This window comes from Medicago sativa, chromosome 8, assembly GCF_051527215.1.
Source record: "Medicago sativa cultivar Bolivia chromosome 8, Bolivia_mono, whole genome shotgun sequence".
NCBI lineage: Eukaryota > Viridiplantae > Streptophyta > Magnoliopsida > Fabales > Fabaceae > Medicago > Medicago sativa.
Window position 1 is genome coordinate 62227540 of NC_140756.1, and position 15307 is coordinate 62242846.

General features: G+C 35.7%; 1 protein-coding gene across 1 annotated transcript; it reads left to right on the forward strand.

Moving 5' to 3' along the window:
* The first annotated feature begins 12010 nt into the window (after positions 1-12010).
* Positions 12011-15306, forward strand: LOC146900288 (protein POOR HOMOLOGOUS SYNAPSIS 1-like). The gene is made up of 9 exons (XM_085737467.1): positions 12011-12328; positions 12449-12565; positions 13259-13324; positions 13448-13551; positions 13732-13761; positions 13985-14232; positions 14315-14361; positions 14546-14573; positions 14931-15306. Exons 1-9 carry the CDS (start codon positions 12071-12073, stop codon positions 14987-14989), a joined length of 957 nt encoding a protein of 318 aa, XP_085593593.1. The 5' UTR covers positions 12011-12070; the 3' UTR covers positions 14990-15306.
* Position 15307: the final 1 nt, after the last annotated feature.

Sequence of the window (15307 nt, forward strand, 5' to 3'; positions counted from 1 at the left end):
ATTTGGTTGAAATGATTTTTCATGAAGAACTAAAAAAGAATGGTCGATGTATGCATAAGTTCTATTTACAAAATTAGATAAATTTTATTTATTAAAGTTTATGATTGAGTCCTAATCTTAATAGAGCTCATCCTAACCACCTTGTAGGCATAACTATTGTCCATAACAATATTGCCACCATCTAATTGCTCATAGGTTGAAAATCATTCTCTCAGACAAATATGATAAGACGCTCCAGAATGTGTACCATTCTCGCAACAATGTCAACACTTGATGTCTTCTGTTGTTGTATCTACCTCTTCTTGGGATAATCATTCTTCCAATGCCCCTTTTCCTTACAGTAATTGTAAATATCAGTCGATTTCAGACCCCTACTTACTGGTTTCTTATACAACTTATTTTCCCTTGATTTACCATATCCCTGATTGTTGTTTGCTACTAGCCCAACAACCTGACCATCTGAAACAGTGCCACTACAACTATGTCGCAGTTCTCTAGTGTGAATGGTAGACCTAACTTTTTCCAGAGACAATGAATCTTTACCACTAATGAAAGAATCCCTAAAGTTCTCATATGACAATGGTAAAGAAACTAATAGAATTAAGGCATCATTCTCATCATCAATCTTAATATCAATATATTGTAGATATAATAATATTGAATTCAATTGATCTAGATGTTCTCTCAAGGACATACCTTCTGCATACGCAGATTGATCATACGTTGCTTCAAGAGAAACATTTTAGTTAAGCTCTTCGTCATGTATCGACTCTCTAACTTACACCACAAACAGACAACATTATCCTCTTCAATAACCTCAGTGATAATATGATCTTCCAAAGCAAGGAGTAATGTAGAATGTGCCTTCTCCTCCTGAGTGGCGATATCAGCATGTAGAGGATTTGGTGCAGGCTTTAACAAAGGTGTCCCTAGATCCTACTGCTTAAGCAACACCCGAATCTTGATCTACTACAAAGTGAAATTATTCCTCCCAGTGAACTTGCCGACTTTCAAATTTTTTACCTCCAACCAGCGTTTCCGCCGAACATATCCTAACCAACTCTGATACCAGTTTGTTATAACGGGATGTGAGAATAATGACAATAATAGTAAAAGACAGAATGAAAAACGTCACAATATTTAACTTGGTATCCAATAATGTGCTGACTAATCCATGAACAGAGCCACTGAAAAGAATTCCACTATAATCAATGATCACAAGGCTTTTATTTATATGGTCAAGTCTTTGCATATTTCTTCCCATTCTCCGACGTGGGACATTTCTCTACACTAATTCAATGCAGATTTTCAACAACTTATTGGGGAGTCCAAGGAGTCTAGGGAGCGGCAATGGGCCAAATGTCCATAACCACTAAGAGACTTAACACCACATCTCCACCAAAAACCTTAATGTATTATGTATATAGGTCTACTTTCTTATATATCCAACGTTTTCTCCATTTCCAGTTGATGTGGGACATAATCACTCACACTCGATTTCCAACAATCTTTTCCTTAAATGTGACTCACCCACATCACTAAGTTGATCCACATAGGATCCTGCTCCCACCCCCCATCAAGCTTAACCAGGACTCGATAAATGTCCATAACCACTAAGAGACTTGACACCACATCTCCACCCAAAACATTAAGGCATTATGTATATGGGTATACTCTCTTATATATCCAACGTTTTCTCCATTTCCAGTTGATGTGGGACATAATCACTCACACTTGATTTCCAACAATCTTCCCCTCAAATGCGACTCACCCGCATCACTGAGTTGATCCACACTGTGATCCCGCTCCCACTTCCCCATCAAGCTTAGAGTCCATCTTTGCTCCATTTGTCTTTGCTCCATTTACCCCATTTACCATCATGGATGTGTGACTTGTGGCAAAATAGTATCTAACGGTTGAAATTAAAAAGGCAACAATAAACAAACGCATGTGATCATCAAATCCCCAAACTCCAAAACTACCCTCATCCCCTCACTCTCTCACTTCATCCTCAACAATGAAATCCATCGGACAGTGTATATACCACTAAATCTCAGCAAATTTTCATGCAAATTTCTTGTAAAAATCCAAACACCAGCCAAACAAATTCGAATAATCATACAAACTTTAAACTACTTTTATATCACCAATTAATTTACAAAACCATATAGAAAATCATATAAACATAAATCTAAATCTAGATTATGCAAACTCCAACACATTTCTTCGTAATCTCACTTTCACAATTCACATTATTCAATTCAAACTACTTTATTTAAATAACTAGTAACAGAACATAACCACCGCAATCAAACTGTAACAGTGGCGGTGACGGTGTCAGTGACGATGATCTCTTCATAATCTTCGAAATTGGGATCCTTAAAATCCAAAGCAGCTCCGTTTTCTGCTTCGATCTGAAGATGATCAGATTCGATCCATTTGAACTTTCCTCTGTGACCTCCTTTCTTCGGTGAACCACTCATTCCAAAGGATGATTTGCGATCCTGGCGAGATTCCGACGCGGAGGAGGGTTTTCCGGCGGTGGGTTTGTGGCTTTTTCCGATGGATTTAATTGTTGAAGGTGAAGTGAGAGAGTGAGAGGCTGGTAGTTTTGGAATTTAGGGATTTGATGATCACATGTGTGTTTGTTTATTGTTGCCTTTTTAATTTCAACCGTTAGATACTATTTTGCCACAAGTCACACATGCATGATGGTAAATGGGGTAAATGGAGCAAAAACAAATGGAGCAAAGATGGACTCGTTTGTTTATTGTTGCCTTTTTAATTTCAACTGTTGGATACTATTTTGCTACATGTCCACATCCATGATGGTAAATGGGTTAAATGGAGCAAAGGCAAATGGAGCAAAGATGGACTCTCAAGGTTAACCATGACTCGATACCAGTTTGTGAGGGAATCTAGAGAGCGGCAACAGACTAAATGTTCAGAACCACTAAGAAACTTGACACCACATCTCCACCCAAAACCTTAAGGCATGAGGTATATGGGTCTACTATCTTATATATCCAATGTTTCCTCCATTTCTAGTCGATGTGAGATATAATCACTCACACTTAATTTCCAACACTTACAATAATCATTAACCAACCTATAACAAATAATCATATTCATCTTAAAAACAAATTGTTGATTTCAATTTTTGGACTTTTTTACTTGAATGTATGGGTTAAAAAACTAACAACCAGTAATGCTTTAGGTTGTGGTTTATGTATTCTTCAAACTCAATTTTTGGGCTTTAATTTTTATGTTCATCAAACATCGAAATACAATCTTTTTGTAGAACCTTAAGAATTTTATTTTTGAAGTTTTTACTTTCTTGTTCGAAGATGATATATGAATTTTTGTAAGTTAAAAGATGATATGAATTTGAAGACCTATAAAACTTTTTACTTGAGATTTATATTCTTAATAAAAATTAATTATAAAAATGTTATTTATTGATTTAGGGTTGCTATATCAGGATGAAAACGCCCATTGCACTCTCACATTTTACGTTTTACCATACCAAATTATTTCCCATAAAAAAATTCCAATTTATTATAAAAAATATCCACGATGAAAAGCCTGCACTAAAAGCATAATCCATCGAACCGACGTATGAGAGCGAAACCATATTGCAAAAAAAAAAAAGCATTGTGTGAATATTTAGAGAACCAAACCAATTTCGATTCCCACACGACTCAAACCTTGAAGACTGACGAATGAACCCTTAGAGAACCAAACCAATTTCGAGTCCCACACGACTCAAACCTTGAAGACTGACGAATGAACCCGACAACCAATAGGAAAATAGATCCACGAAACAACTCACTGCTATGAATCAGTACGACAACAAGCATCAAAGGCCATCAAACAATTTGAAACACAAAAACACGTCCAGATCACAAAGCCAAAGCCATTTCGAGCTAAAAAAACCCACATGCAAAACCTCGAGATCTTGGAGAACCGCGTTGAAAGAATGAACTAAGGATGATCACATCGAAATAGCATAAAGAAGAACACACAAAATCAATCGAACCATCAGTGATAGCAAAGCCCCACACGACGTTTGATTGGAGAACCTAGTGTAGAAACTCAGAAAGATATAAAAGAACATTTGCATTTCATTGTGTGTCTCAAGTACAAGTAGGTTGTCCTATTTATATTATAGGATTGGAGACAAATAAACAAAAAAATAAGGCTTAATTCGATATTTGGTCCCCTAACTAATTTGTTGTTTCATTTTGGTCCCATAAGTTTTAAAATCAACGATTTGGTCCCTCAATTTTTGCTTCAGTTTTCAAAATGGTCCCTAACCATTAACTCTAACCCCAAATGTCTACAGTGGACCAACATACAGAGTGGTCCACCATAGATCCTATTAATTATTTTAATTTAAACCATTTGATTTTTTTTAAGAGAGAGAACCGTTACGAATGTCTATTTTATCTTACGATGTACCACCAACACGTAACTTTTTTTTTTCTTTTCTTCATCTTCTTCATCTTTCTCTTCTCCATCTTCATCAATCATATTCATATCTTCATAAAAAACTTCAAGCAAAACCCAGAAGGAATAAAAACCAGAAAAAAAACCATTCAAATTCTTTTTAACCCCAATTTGATTTTGTTTGATTTGAAGAAACATACCCATTTTTTTTCCGATTGATTTCTTCTTTTTGCTCCCAAAAATCCTCATCAAACTCTCTTCTTTTTTTTCCTCAAACCCCAATTTTTTCTTCTTTTTGTTCGATTGATTTCTGGTATCCATTTTAAGGTTCTGGTTCGTGTTTGGCATCTCAACAAATATGCAGGAAAAATCGTAACAGATCCATTTCCTTTATATAAATTCCTGGTTTGATTTCTGCTTCAACTCCATTCGATTTCAGCTTCTACTTCGTGTTTGTTTTGGGAAAGGGGAGAAGATAAAAGGGGAGAAGATGAAGATTTGTTTTTTGTTTTGATTCGCCACCAATCTCTTCAATCCTCATGCCCTTACCCTTCTTCTATTTTGATCCGTTTTTTATTTTGATTTTGATTGTGAAGAATATTGATTGATTCAGATTCGTTAGTAGAAGAAGAAAATGGTGACAATGGATATGGGTTTGTTTGTTTTCAAATCCATATTTCGATTTAGATTCGTTTGATTAAAGGACAACCCTCTTCTACCAGTGTCGCTGTCGCCGGTTCTAATGCAGCTATTGCCACCAGTAACAATGTTGAAAACAGCAAAAGAGATGAGAAGAGGAAAAGAGAAAGCAGCGACGGAAAAGATGATGAAGGAGTGTGATGGTTATGCTGTAATTTTTGGAGAGAAGAAGATCATTTTTGGTGTTGGTGTTGTTGTTGTCGTGAGAGAGAAGAATTTTTTTTTTGTTTTTTTTTTTTTGAAAATGTGAAAAATGGAATTTGACGGAAAAGAATAACGACAGTTACTTATTTGACGGAAAGGACCATTTTGAAAACTGAAGCAAAAATTGAGGGACCAAATTGTTGATTTTAAAACTTATGGGACCAAAACGAAAACAACAAAATAGTTAGGGGACCAAATATCGAATTAAGCCAAAAAATAATTACACATAAATAATAGGCTTAATTAGTCCCCGAGTCCCTTAACTTAATTGTTTGTACCAAATTGGTCCCGTAAATTTAATTTGTACCAAATTGGTCCTCAAAGTTTTGCTCCGTAACCACTTTAGGTCCTTTCTGTTAGTTTTGCTCAAAAAACATTAACTCATGTATGTGAAATACCCAAAATACCCTTAATGCCAAATTAAAAATCACAATTTATTCTCAAAAATAAAAAAAATCAAAAAAAATTTAAAAAATTGTAAAATTAATTTTCAAAAATAAAAAAAAATTCTAAAAAATTGGAAAATTAATTTTCAAAAATTCTAAAAAATTTGAAAAAAAATCAGGAATTTTTTTTTTAAAAATCTGGAAATGTTTTTTTACGGATTTAGTCAAAATGGATTTTTGTTAATTATAATTCAGATTTTTTTCAATATTAAAAAGATTTTACAAATTTCAGGAATTTAATATTCAAAATTTTACAAAAAAGGTCAGATTTTTTTTCGAAAAAAAGTTTTTTAAATTCAGGAATTTAAAAAACTTTTTTGTAAAATCTGACCTTTTTTGAAAAAAATTCAGGAATATTAAATTTTTTTCGAAAAATTCAGGAATTTAAAAAACTTTTTTGTAAAATCTGACCTTTTTTGAAAAAAAAATCCAGGAATATTAAATTTTTTTCGAAAAACTTCAGGAATTTAAAAAACTTTTTTGTAAAATCTGACCTTTTTTGAAAAAAATTCAGGAATATTAAATTTTTTTCGAAAAATTCTGGAATTTAAAAAACTTTTTTCGAAAAAAAATCTGACCTTTTTTGTAAAATTTTGAAATTTTGCTTTTTTTCTATTTTGAATATTTAATTTCCTGTATTTTGTAAAATCTTTTTAATATTGAAAAAAATCTGAATTATAATTAACAAAAATCCATTTTGACTAAATCCGTAAAAAAACATTTCCAGATTTTAAAAAAAAAAATTCCTGATTTCTTTTTCAAATTTTTATGAATTTTTTTTATTTTTGAAAATTAATTTTAGAATTTTTTTTATTTTTGAAAAATAATTTTTCAATTTTTTAGAATTTTTGAGAATAAATTGTGATTTTTAATTTGGCATTAAGGGTATTTTGGGTATTTCACATACATGAGTTAATGTTTTTTGAGCAAAACTAACAGAAAGGACCTAAAGTGGTTACGGAGCAAAACTTTGAGGACCAATTTGGTACAAATTAAATTTACGGGACCAATTTGGTACAAACAATTAAGTTAAGGGACTCGGGGACTAATTAAGCCTAAATAATAATTATTCCTAGCATAATTACAATATAATTACAATAAATGGAGAATCATAATATATCTTAAGATCCCCCTCAAACTCAAGTGGGTGGATCTTCAATCAACTTGAGTTTGGACACTAAGGTGCGGAAACGTCCTGGAGAATGAGGTTTTGTGAACAAATCAGTCGGCTGGTCAAGCATGCCAATGGAGATAAGATGAAGTTCACCATGGAGAAGATGTTGACGAATGAAGTGACAATCAATATCAATATGTTGGTTCGCTCATGGAAAACATCATTATGGGCAATTTGAATGACACTGCGATTATCACAATATAGGTCAGTTGGTGATGACTGTGATGTCTCTAAATCAGCAAGAAGCCAAAGAAGCCACAATATCTCAGAAGTATTATCAGCAAGAGCATGATATTCAGCTTTGGTGCTAGAGAGAGCCACCAATGTTTGTTTCTTGCTACGCCAAGATATAAGAGAATCTCCAAGAAAAATACAAAAACCAGTAGTGGAACGACGATCACTAGAATCACCAACCCAATCAGCATCAGAGTAGGCTCTAAGAATTAATGGGGATGTAGTTGAGTAATTAAGACCATAAAATAAGGTACACTTGATATATCGAATAATCCGAAGGACAACTGCATAATGTGTGGTACGTGGAGAAGTCATGAATTGACTAACCATATGAACAACATATGAAATATCCGGCCGAGTAACAGTGAGGTATATCAGACTACCTACGAGCTGTCGGTAAAGAGTAGCATCATTAAGTAAAGTACCATCTTGAAGAGTAAATCGAACGTTGGGTTCAAGAGGAGTGTGTTCGATTTTACAATCAGGGAGACCTGCTCGAGAGACAAGATCAGAAGAATACTTAGCATGTGAGAGAAACAAGCCATCACTTGAAGATAATACTTCAAGCCCCAAAAAGTAACTTAATGGTCCAAGATCCTTCATCTCAAAATGTTGGCATAAGAATTGCTTGAGCTCTTTAATTCCAAAGGAGTCATCAACAGTGATAATCATGTCATCGACATAAAGAAGCAAGATAACTGTGCCATTTGTCAGTTTTTAGAGTAAAAAGAGAAGAGTCATGAGCACTGGAAGAGAAATTCAACTGAGTGATAGTCTTGTGAAATTTAGCAAACCAAGCTCCAGGGGCTTGTTTGAGACCATAAAGAGTCTTACGAAGTCGACATACTTTGTTTTCCTGACATGTATATCCTGGAGGAGGACACGTGTAAACCTCTTCTTCTAACTCGCCATTGAGAAAGGCATTTTTTAACATCCATTTGTGTGAGTTTCCATTTGCGAGTGGCAGCAATGGCAAGAAGAGTTCGAACAGAGTTGATCCGGGCAACAAGGGCAAATGTTTCTTCATAATCAATTCCATACTTTTGAGTGAACCCTTTTGCTACAATACGAGCTTTGTAACGCTAGATTGATCCATCAGAAGGAGTCTTTATTTTGTACACCCATTTGCATCCTACAAGAGTCTTATCCGAAGGAGGATCAACAAGGTCCCATGTTTGAGTTTTCTCCAATGCCTGTAATTCTTCCTGCATAGCTTGCTGCCAATGAGGATCTGTGGAGGCTTCCTTATAGGATTGTAGTTCATGATGGTGAAGCATAGTGGAATAAAAATGGTAATCACGAAGATAAGGAGGTGGATTTCTTACCCTCGGAGGAAGCTCAATGGTGGGAGGTTCAGGATCAACAATCGAAACAACATCATTAGAAGTGGATTGAACATCGGAAGGGGTTGGAAGCTCACTAGAACCTGCATATGTCTCAGAACCTGCATGTGTTCACTAGGAAAAAGATCGACATCAGGGTTAGTAAAGAGAGGAGTGGAAGTAGACGGGATATACTTAAACTTTGATAAGGAAGAGAACATTATATGTTCCCAAAAGACAACATGACGAGAGATGCGGATACGCTGGGATATTGGATCCCAACATTGATAACCTTTGTGTTCAGTGCCATAACCAAGAAAACAACACAGATGAGCATGAGGCTCAAGTTCACTATATTCATGGGGCTGCAGGAGGACAAAACACGCACAACCAAACATCTTAAGTAATTTATAATCTGGTGTAGTAGAATAAAGACGCTCAAAAGGAGAGACATTACCAAGGACAGAGGAAGGGAGACGATTAATTATATGGACAGCAGTAAGAGCAACTTCACCCCAAGCACGTTCTGGACAAGAGGTTGAGATAAGCATGGCACTGACTGAGTCAAGAATGTGACGATGCTTTCTCTCAGCGCTACCATTTTGTTGAGATGTGTATGGACAAGAAAATTCAGACAATGTACCCTGCTCACTAAGAAAAGACAAGAGTTTAGAATCACAATATTCCATGGCATTATCTCGTCGGAAAACTTTAATGACTTTAGAAAATTGTGTTTGAATCATTTTGGAAAAATTGACGTAAATTTAAGGAAGCTCGTGTCTATTTTTCCATATATATCCATGTGAAACGAGAATAATCATCAATAAAGAGAACAAAATACCGAGCACCTCCCATAGTAGGTGTGGGAGCTGGACCCCAAATATCAGAATGCACTAGATCAAACGGTGAAGCTGAAATGGATGTACTTTTATGAAAAGATAAAACAGGTTGTTTAGCACTTTGACATGCTATACAATCAAAAGACTCATTGGTGACAAATCCTAAATAACCTTTAGACACTAGAGGACGTAATTTACCAATTGAACCATGTGCAAGACGACGATGCCAAAGTTGGATAGAAGACTGTGTGGTAGCGGCACAAATGTTGGACTCATGAGGAATATGCAGTTCAGTGAGCTCGTATAGCCTTCCAATCTTACGTCCAATCCCTATGAGTTGTCCGGTTCGTGGATCCTGCACACAACATCTAGAGGAAGAGAAAGTAATTTCATAACCAAGGTCACATAATTGACCAATAGAGATAAGATTAAAATTTAGTTTAGGAGTAAGATATGTGTTAGGTAGGCTTAAATTTGAGAGAGAGATATGACTTGTGTGGCTTACATGCATAAGAGATCCATCAGCAGTGTGGATGGAAGAGTTAATATCATTTTTAGATAGGGAAGGAAATAAATGAGACATAGATGTCATGTCGTTGCAACATGCCGAATCAAAATACCATTTAGAGTTACCTGGTGTTGTGGAAAGAGCAGCAGGAGTATTACCGGAAGGAAATAGTTATCTGAGAAGAGACTCAATGTTTGTGATAGAGAATGATGACCGAGAAGATTCTTGAGAATTCATCATTATAGCACAATAAAATTCAACTGAAAAACACAAGTTTTTATAATTGGCCGAAATAGACTTCAAAAATGAAAAGCTCTCACCAAAATATTTGATGCAACTCCACACTTAATTAACTAGTGTTGACGGTTGGTGATGATGGCACACGTGGAAATGTAAGGCAGATGATGAGATCATAGGTGATAATATGGTGCTTAAAAAAATGTGTAACTCCGATAGAATGAAGAACAATTGAAAATTCGCCGAACAGCCGTGGCAAACAAAAGAAATTTTGTACGAAACAAAAAAACTCAGGAGATTAAAAACTTAAACACCAAAGGAGAAAAAAAAAGGTAATAGAAAGCCTAAGCTCTTGATACCATGTAAATAAGCTTGGATCTCATCCCAAAAGCTAGCTCAAAGGAGGAGGAGACTATACAATCGACAGCCCGAGAACCTGAGCGATGTGGGACTAACAACAAACTACAAACAACTTCAAAACCAACTTCAACACCCACCCTCACGCCTAGCGTGGGCCTGGGTCCAATTCCTGTTAAATAAGCTTGGATCTCATCCCAAAAGCTAGCTCAAAGGAGGAGGGGACTCAAGCATATTTATACAATCGACAGCCCGGGAACTTGAGCGATGTGAGACTAACAACAAACTACAAACAACTTCAAAACCAACTTCAACATCCACCCTCACGCCTAGCGTGGGCCCGGGTCCAATTCCTGTTAAATAAGCTTGGATCCCATCCCAAAAGCTAGCTCAAAGGAGGACGAGACTCAAACATATTTATACAATCGACAGCCCGGGAACCTGAGCGATGTGGGACTAACAACAAACAACAAACAACTTCAAAACCAACTTCAACACCCACCCTCACGTCTAGCGTGGACCTGGGTCCAATTCCCACATCGCAATCCTTAGCGCGACTCTGATACCATGTAGAAACTCAGAAATATATAAAAGAACATTTGTATTTCATTGTGTGTCTCAAGTACAAGTAGGTTGTCCTATCTATAGTATAGGATTGGAGACAAATAAACACAAAAAATAATTACACATAATAATAATTACTCCTAGCATAATTACAATATAATTACAATAAATGGAGAATCATGGTATATTTTAACACCTAGAAACCATATCCATACAAGTTCAACGAGGTGACAACAAAACTCTATGAGAGGGCAGGCCCGACCCTGGGGGGGTGCAAACAGCTCAACAGAGCTGGGTCTCCCCCAACCATGGGCCTCAATTTTTTTTTTTAATACCCACTATGGCTACTGCCCTCCAATTTTCTTTAACACCCCCAGCCATTTTCTGTCCTCTTGTTTTAGCCTTTTAGACCTATTAGAATTAGGTCATTTTGCTTTTGGTGTTAGGTGGGGGTTCCTCATGTATATGGTAGTCATTTTCACCTTTGGGTGTACCACATATATACGACACCTTGTATTTATCTTTTAAAAAATATAAATAGAACATTGCTCTTTTAAAAAAATATACATTTTGATTTTATCACAGACCTCTTTTCATTCCCAGAGCCGAGCCTCCGAATTCTTAGGGACGGCCCTGTGAGAGGGTCATACGAAACCCCAACCCCAAAAATAGATCTAAGGAAGAAAAACATCCTGAAGAGAGAACCAATCCACACGATGAAGATAGAGATCTCTGTAGCGACGTAACATGGCAAATCAACAAAAGCTAACAATGTCTAATATTCATTCGAGAATATGTTAAACACATGATATAAAAATTAAACTAAACTTTATTTTAAAAAAATATATTAGTATGTAGTTTTAAAAATGGTACACATCATCTCATTAAGAAAAAGAAAATTACACGTCACCCCGTAACCAATCCAAACGCATATCGAATTTCGGATTTCTCCCATAAATGAGCGTTGGTTTAACATTTTTGTTTCGTCCCATTTCTTTGCGAGAGAAAAAAAAAAGGAAAAGAGAGAATTCAAAAAAATGGCGGGAACAGTTGCAGTAAGATCAAACTCACTGAGTGACGAGTGGGAAATTAGCTTCGCAAGATTCATTCCTTTTCCTCATTCTTCTATCACTTCTTCATCTTCCTCCGATCTTCACCCTCTCCCTGTTCGCCTCCGTAACCGTCCTCCACGTGGCACATGGATCTCCTCCTCCACCTCCGCTTTCCTCCGTTTCTCCTCCGATCTCAACTTCTCCGATGTCGTCCTCACCGTTGCCTTCAACGCCAAACTCCTCGTAACTCCGATCACTTTTCCTTTTTCGATTTCATTTCTGTTTTCGGAAGTGACGAAGCTTGATTCAGTGTTTTCGGAGTTTTTTTTTTTTGGAATTTGAATTGTGAAATTTGTTTTTCAGGAAGAACACTATGTTTCGAAGCTGAATTTCTCGTGGCCTCAAGTATCGTGTGATCCTGGATTTCCTGCTAGGGGAATTAGAACTGTGCTGGTTAGTTACAGAGATTCTCGAGGCCAGGTCAGATTTTAATTATTCGTGATTATTTTGTTAATTTTGCATAAGATGTTGTTAATTGATATATTCACCGATTAAATAATCAGATTAGTTACTAAATTAGTTCTGGATGTATATTTCATGATTTTGTTACTATGTTAAAATATGAATAAGTGCAATCGGTTTGGCCTTAATTGCAATTACATTACGGTTGAGGGACTTCTAAAACCTAGTTGCAATTCAACAATTGGGATTGTGGACTGCAATTTTGAACTAAAATATGAGGATTAATTTAACTGAAGGAGTTCGTTTTACTGCGTTGGAGTAACTCATATTTTTGAAGCATCAACTTAACTATATTTACTACATTTTAATGTGACTTAAGAAGTTTGTCCATCGAATTCGTTAGTTTGAGGACTTTTTTGTTGTGGATTTCATAGCAATGTGGTAGGTAATTGCCTTTCTAACTGTATCTGTTCATGTGTTTGATTTAAGAGATATATTTGTTCCTAACACCTTATCGCTATTCTATTGTGACTTGTAACAATACAGTGTTGATTCGTCGTTTGTTAATGTCATTTTGAATGAAAGTAATAACAGTGTTGTTAGGGTGACGCATGATTAATTTATTAAGTGAACAATAGATCTAGTCGCACACAGACACTACCTTATTCAGACATATTATGATAATTGTGATGCTACTTTTATTTTTGGCAGATTCAAAAGTTTGCTATGAGGTTTCCATCAATCTATGAAACACAATCATTCATCAGTGCTTTGAAGGTAAAAGATGCTTATCATACTAAAATAAATCACAACTAAAAAGCGTAGATCCAGGGGTTGCACTTGCACTTATAAAACCATAGTCTTTGCTTGTTGATTTTTTATGATTGTGTTCCTTCCCAGGAGATCCTGAAAGATGACAAGGAGCCGGAACCTTTAAATATCGACTTTGGTTCAGAAATTTCGTCTCAGTCAGAATTCATGTCAACAAACAAGCACTCTTACAGGTATAAAAGAGTTGTGTCATTGGTTAGATTTTGTTGGAGTAATGAGAGGATGTGAATCTGATATATTGAACATTTATATAATTGTCATTCAGTTTCTATTTTTGATACATTACCATTCACTGACCTGTTTTCTGTTTTCATCCCATATTTTCTTCCTACTTTTATGTGGAATAAATATAGCTTCTCAGTACCGGATCCGACTCCTCAAAAGTAAGTAATACCAACCATTTATGAACAAATCAATAGTTGATATTTATGTACACATAACACATGCATAACAAATCAAGAGTGTGTTGGATTATCAATCATTGATTTTCCGACTTTAATGTAGGAGCCAAATCCCTCATTAATTACGTATGTTAAAGTTTCAGTTGAGTTAATTGTGATAAAGATTTGACACATATACTGAGCCTTGCTGTGTTTGTGCTTGTAGACCTTCTGAGGAACTGAGCTTTATGACTCCGGCTGCTAGTAGACCTTCTCAGGAACTGAGTTTTATGACTCCGGCTGACACTTACATTCCACAAATGCCACTATGTATGACTAATGAAGGAGTGCAACCTTCAGGATTAGGAAGCCAAAACAAGGAAACAGCTCCAGTTCACAACTTTGAAAACATCCTTCCAGCCTTGCCACCCAGTTTTGCCTCATTCCTGATGGATTGCTCTGGTCTAAATCATGGTTGGTTAACTTTTTTGCTTTAAACTATTTGTTCTGATTTCTATCTCATCATATTTCATCTGAATACAATAACATCTTGCAGCTCAACCAACTGTTACAGAGGAGAATGATCTGAAGTCCCAAATAGCGGTACATATTTTGGTTTTCACATTTTGCTTAGATGTTATGTTATTATCTGATGCTTTGATCACCACATGTCATTGATATGATGCTCATTGTGATATATAAGCTTTCTCTAAGTTATGAATATTTGAGAAGTACTACATCTTAACTGATTATTTGTTACTCCTGATATTCTTTTCCTTTGATGCAGAAATACATGGAAGATTCTTCCTTCCAAGGTAGCACTCCCTCTTTCTTATTGCTACTCTCTCTTACATTTATTAAACACGACGCGCCATTTTATTTATTTAGTTCTTGTCTTCTTTCTCTTCAATTCTAGAGTGGAACATGAATGAAAAATTCTGAATCCTGAAAAATTCTTGATCTTCTTTGGCTTGAATATAAAGTTTTGTATGCATCCTGTACTTTTTATGTTCCTTATATGTATAGGTAAAAGTTTTTAATCACGCTTCTGATGCACGCGTACTATTAGATGCATTGCTTGCGCTACATCCATTTTTTTGTTAATATTGTTTGGTGATGGTCTACTTAAATTTGAAGTCCATAATACTGATGAACCATTTTCATGTTGTTAGATATGCTGGTCAAGGTGGAGAAAGTTATCAGCGAAATTGGGGGTGATATGTCCCTCTAGTAGTCCAGGGGATTGGAAATGACACACCGAGTAACTTAGCATCTCTTCGTGCTTACTGAGCGGCTTTCTATTGATTTTTCCATTCTCGAACACACGGTCCAATCAATGGCTAAACTTAGTCTTGGCTTCTTTTATTGTTTCAGCACATTACAAATTACAATGCCAAGCGAAATGAAGACTTACCTGATATTGGTTTTAGTCAGTGTTAAGCTAATGAAGTCAAATATCAAATGGTTTCTGTTTACAAAATCTTTTTGTTAATACAGCGATCTCATAATATTTTCAATTCAATCCAGTACAAAATTCTTTGCATTGAAC

Excerpts from the sequence above, each read along its gene's own strand:
- LOC146900288 (XM_085737467.1), top strand. The coding sequence starts at position 12,071 with ATGGCGGGAACAGTTGCAGTAAGATCAAACTCACTGAGTGACGAGTGG. Across the intron at positions 13,325-13,447 it reads CATTCATCAGTGCTTTGAAG|GAGATCCTGAAAGATGACAA; the intron begins GTAAAAGATGCT and ends GTTCCTTCCCAG. Across the intron at positions 14,362-14,545 it reads ATCTGAAGTCCCAAATAGCG|AAATACATGGAAGATTCTTC; the intron begins GTACATATTTTG and ends CCTTTGATGCAG.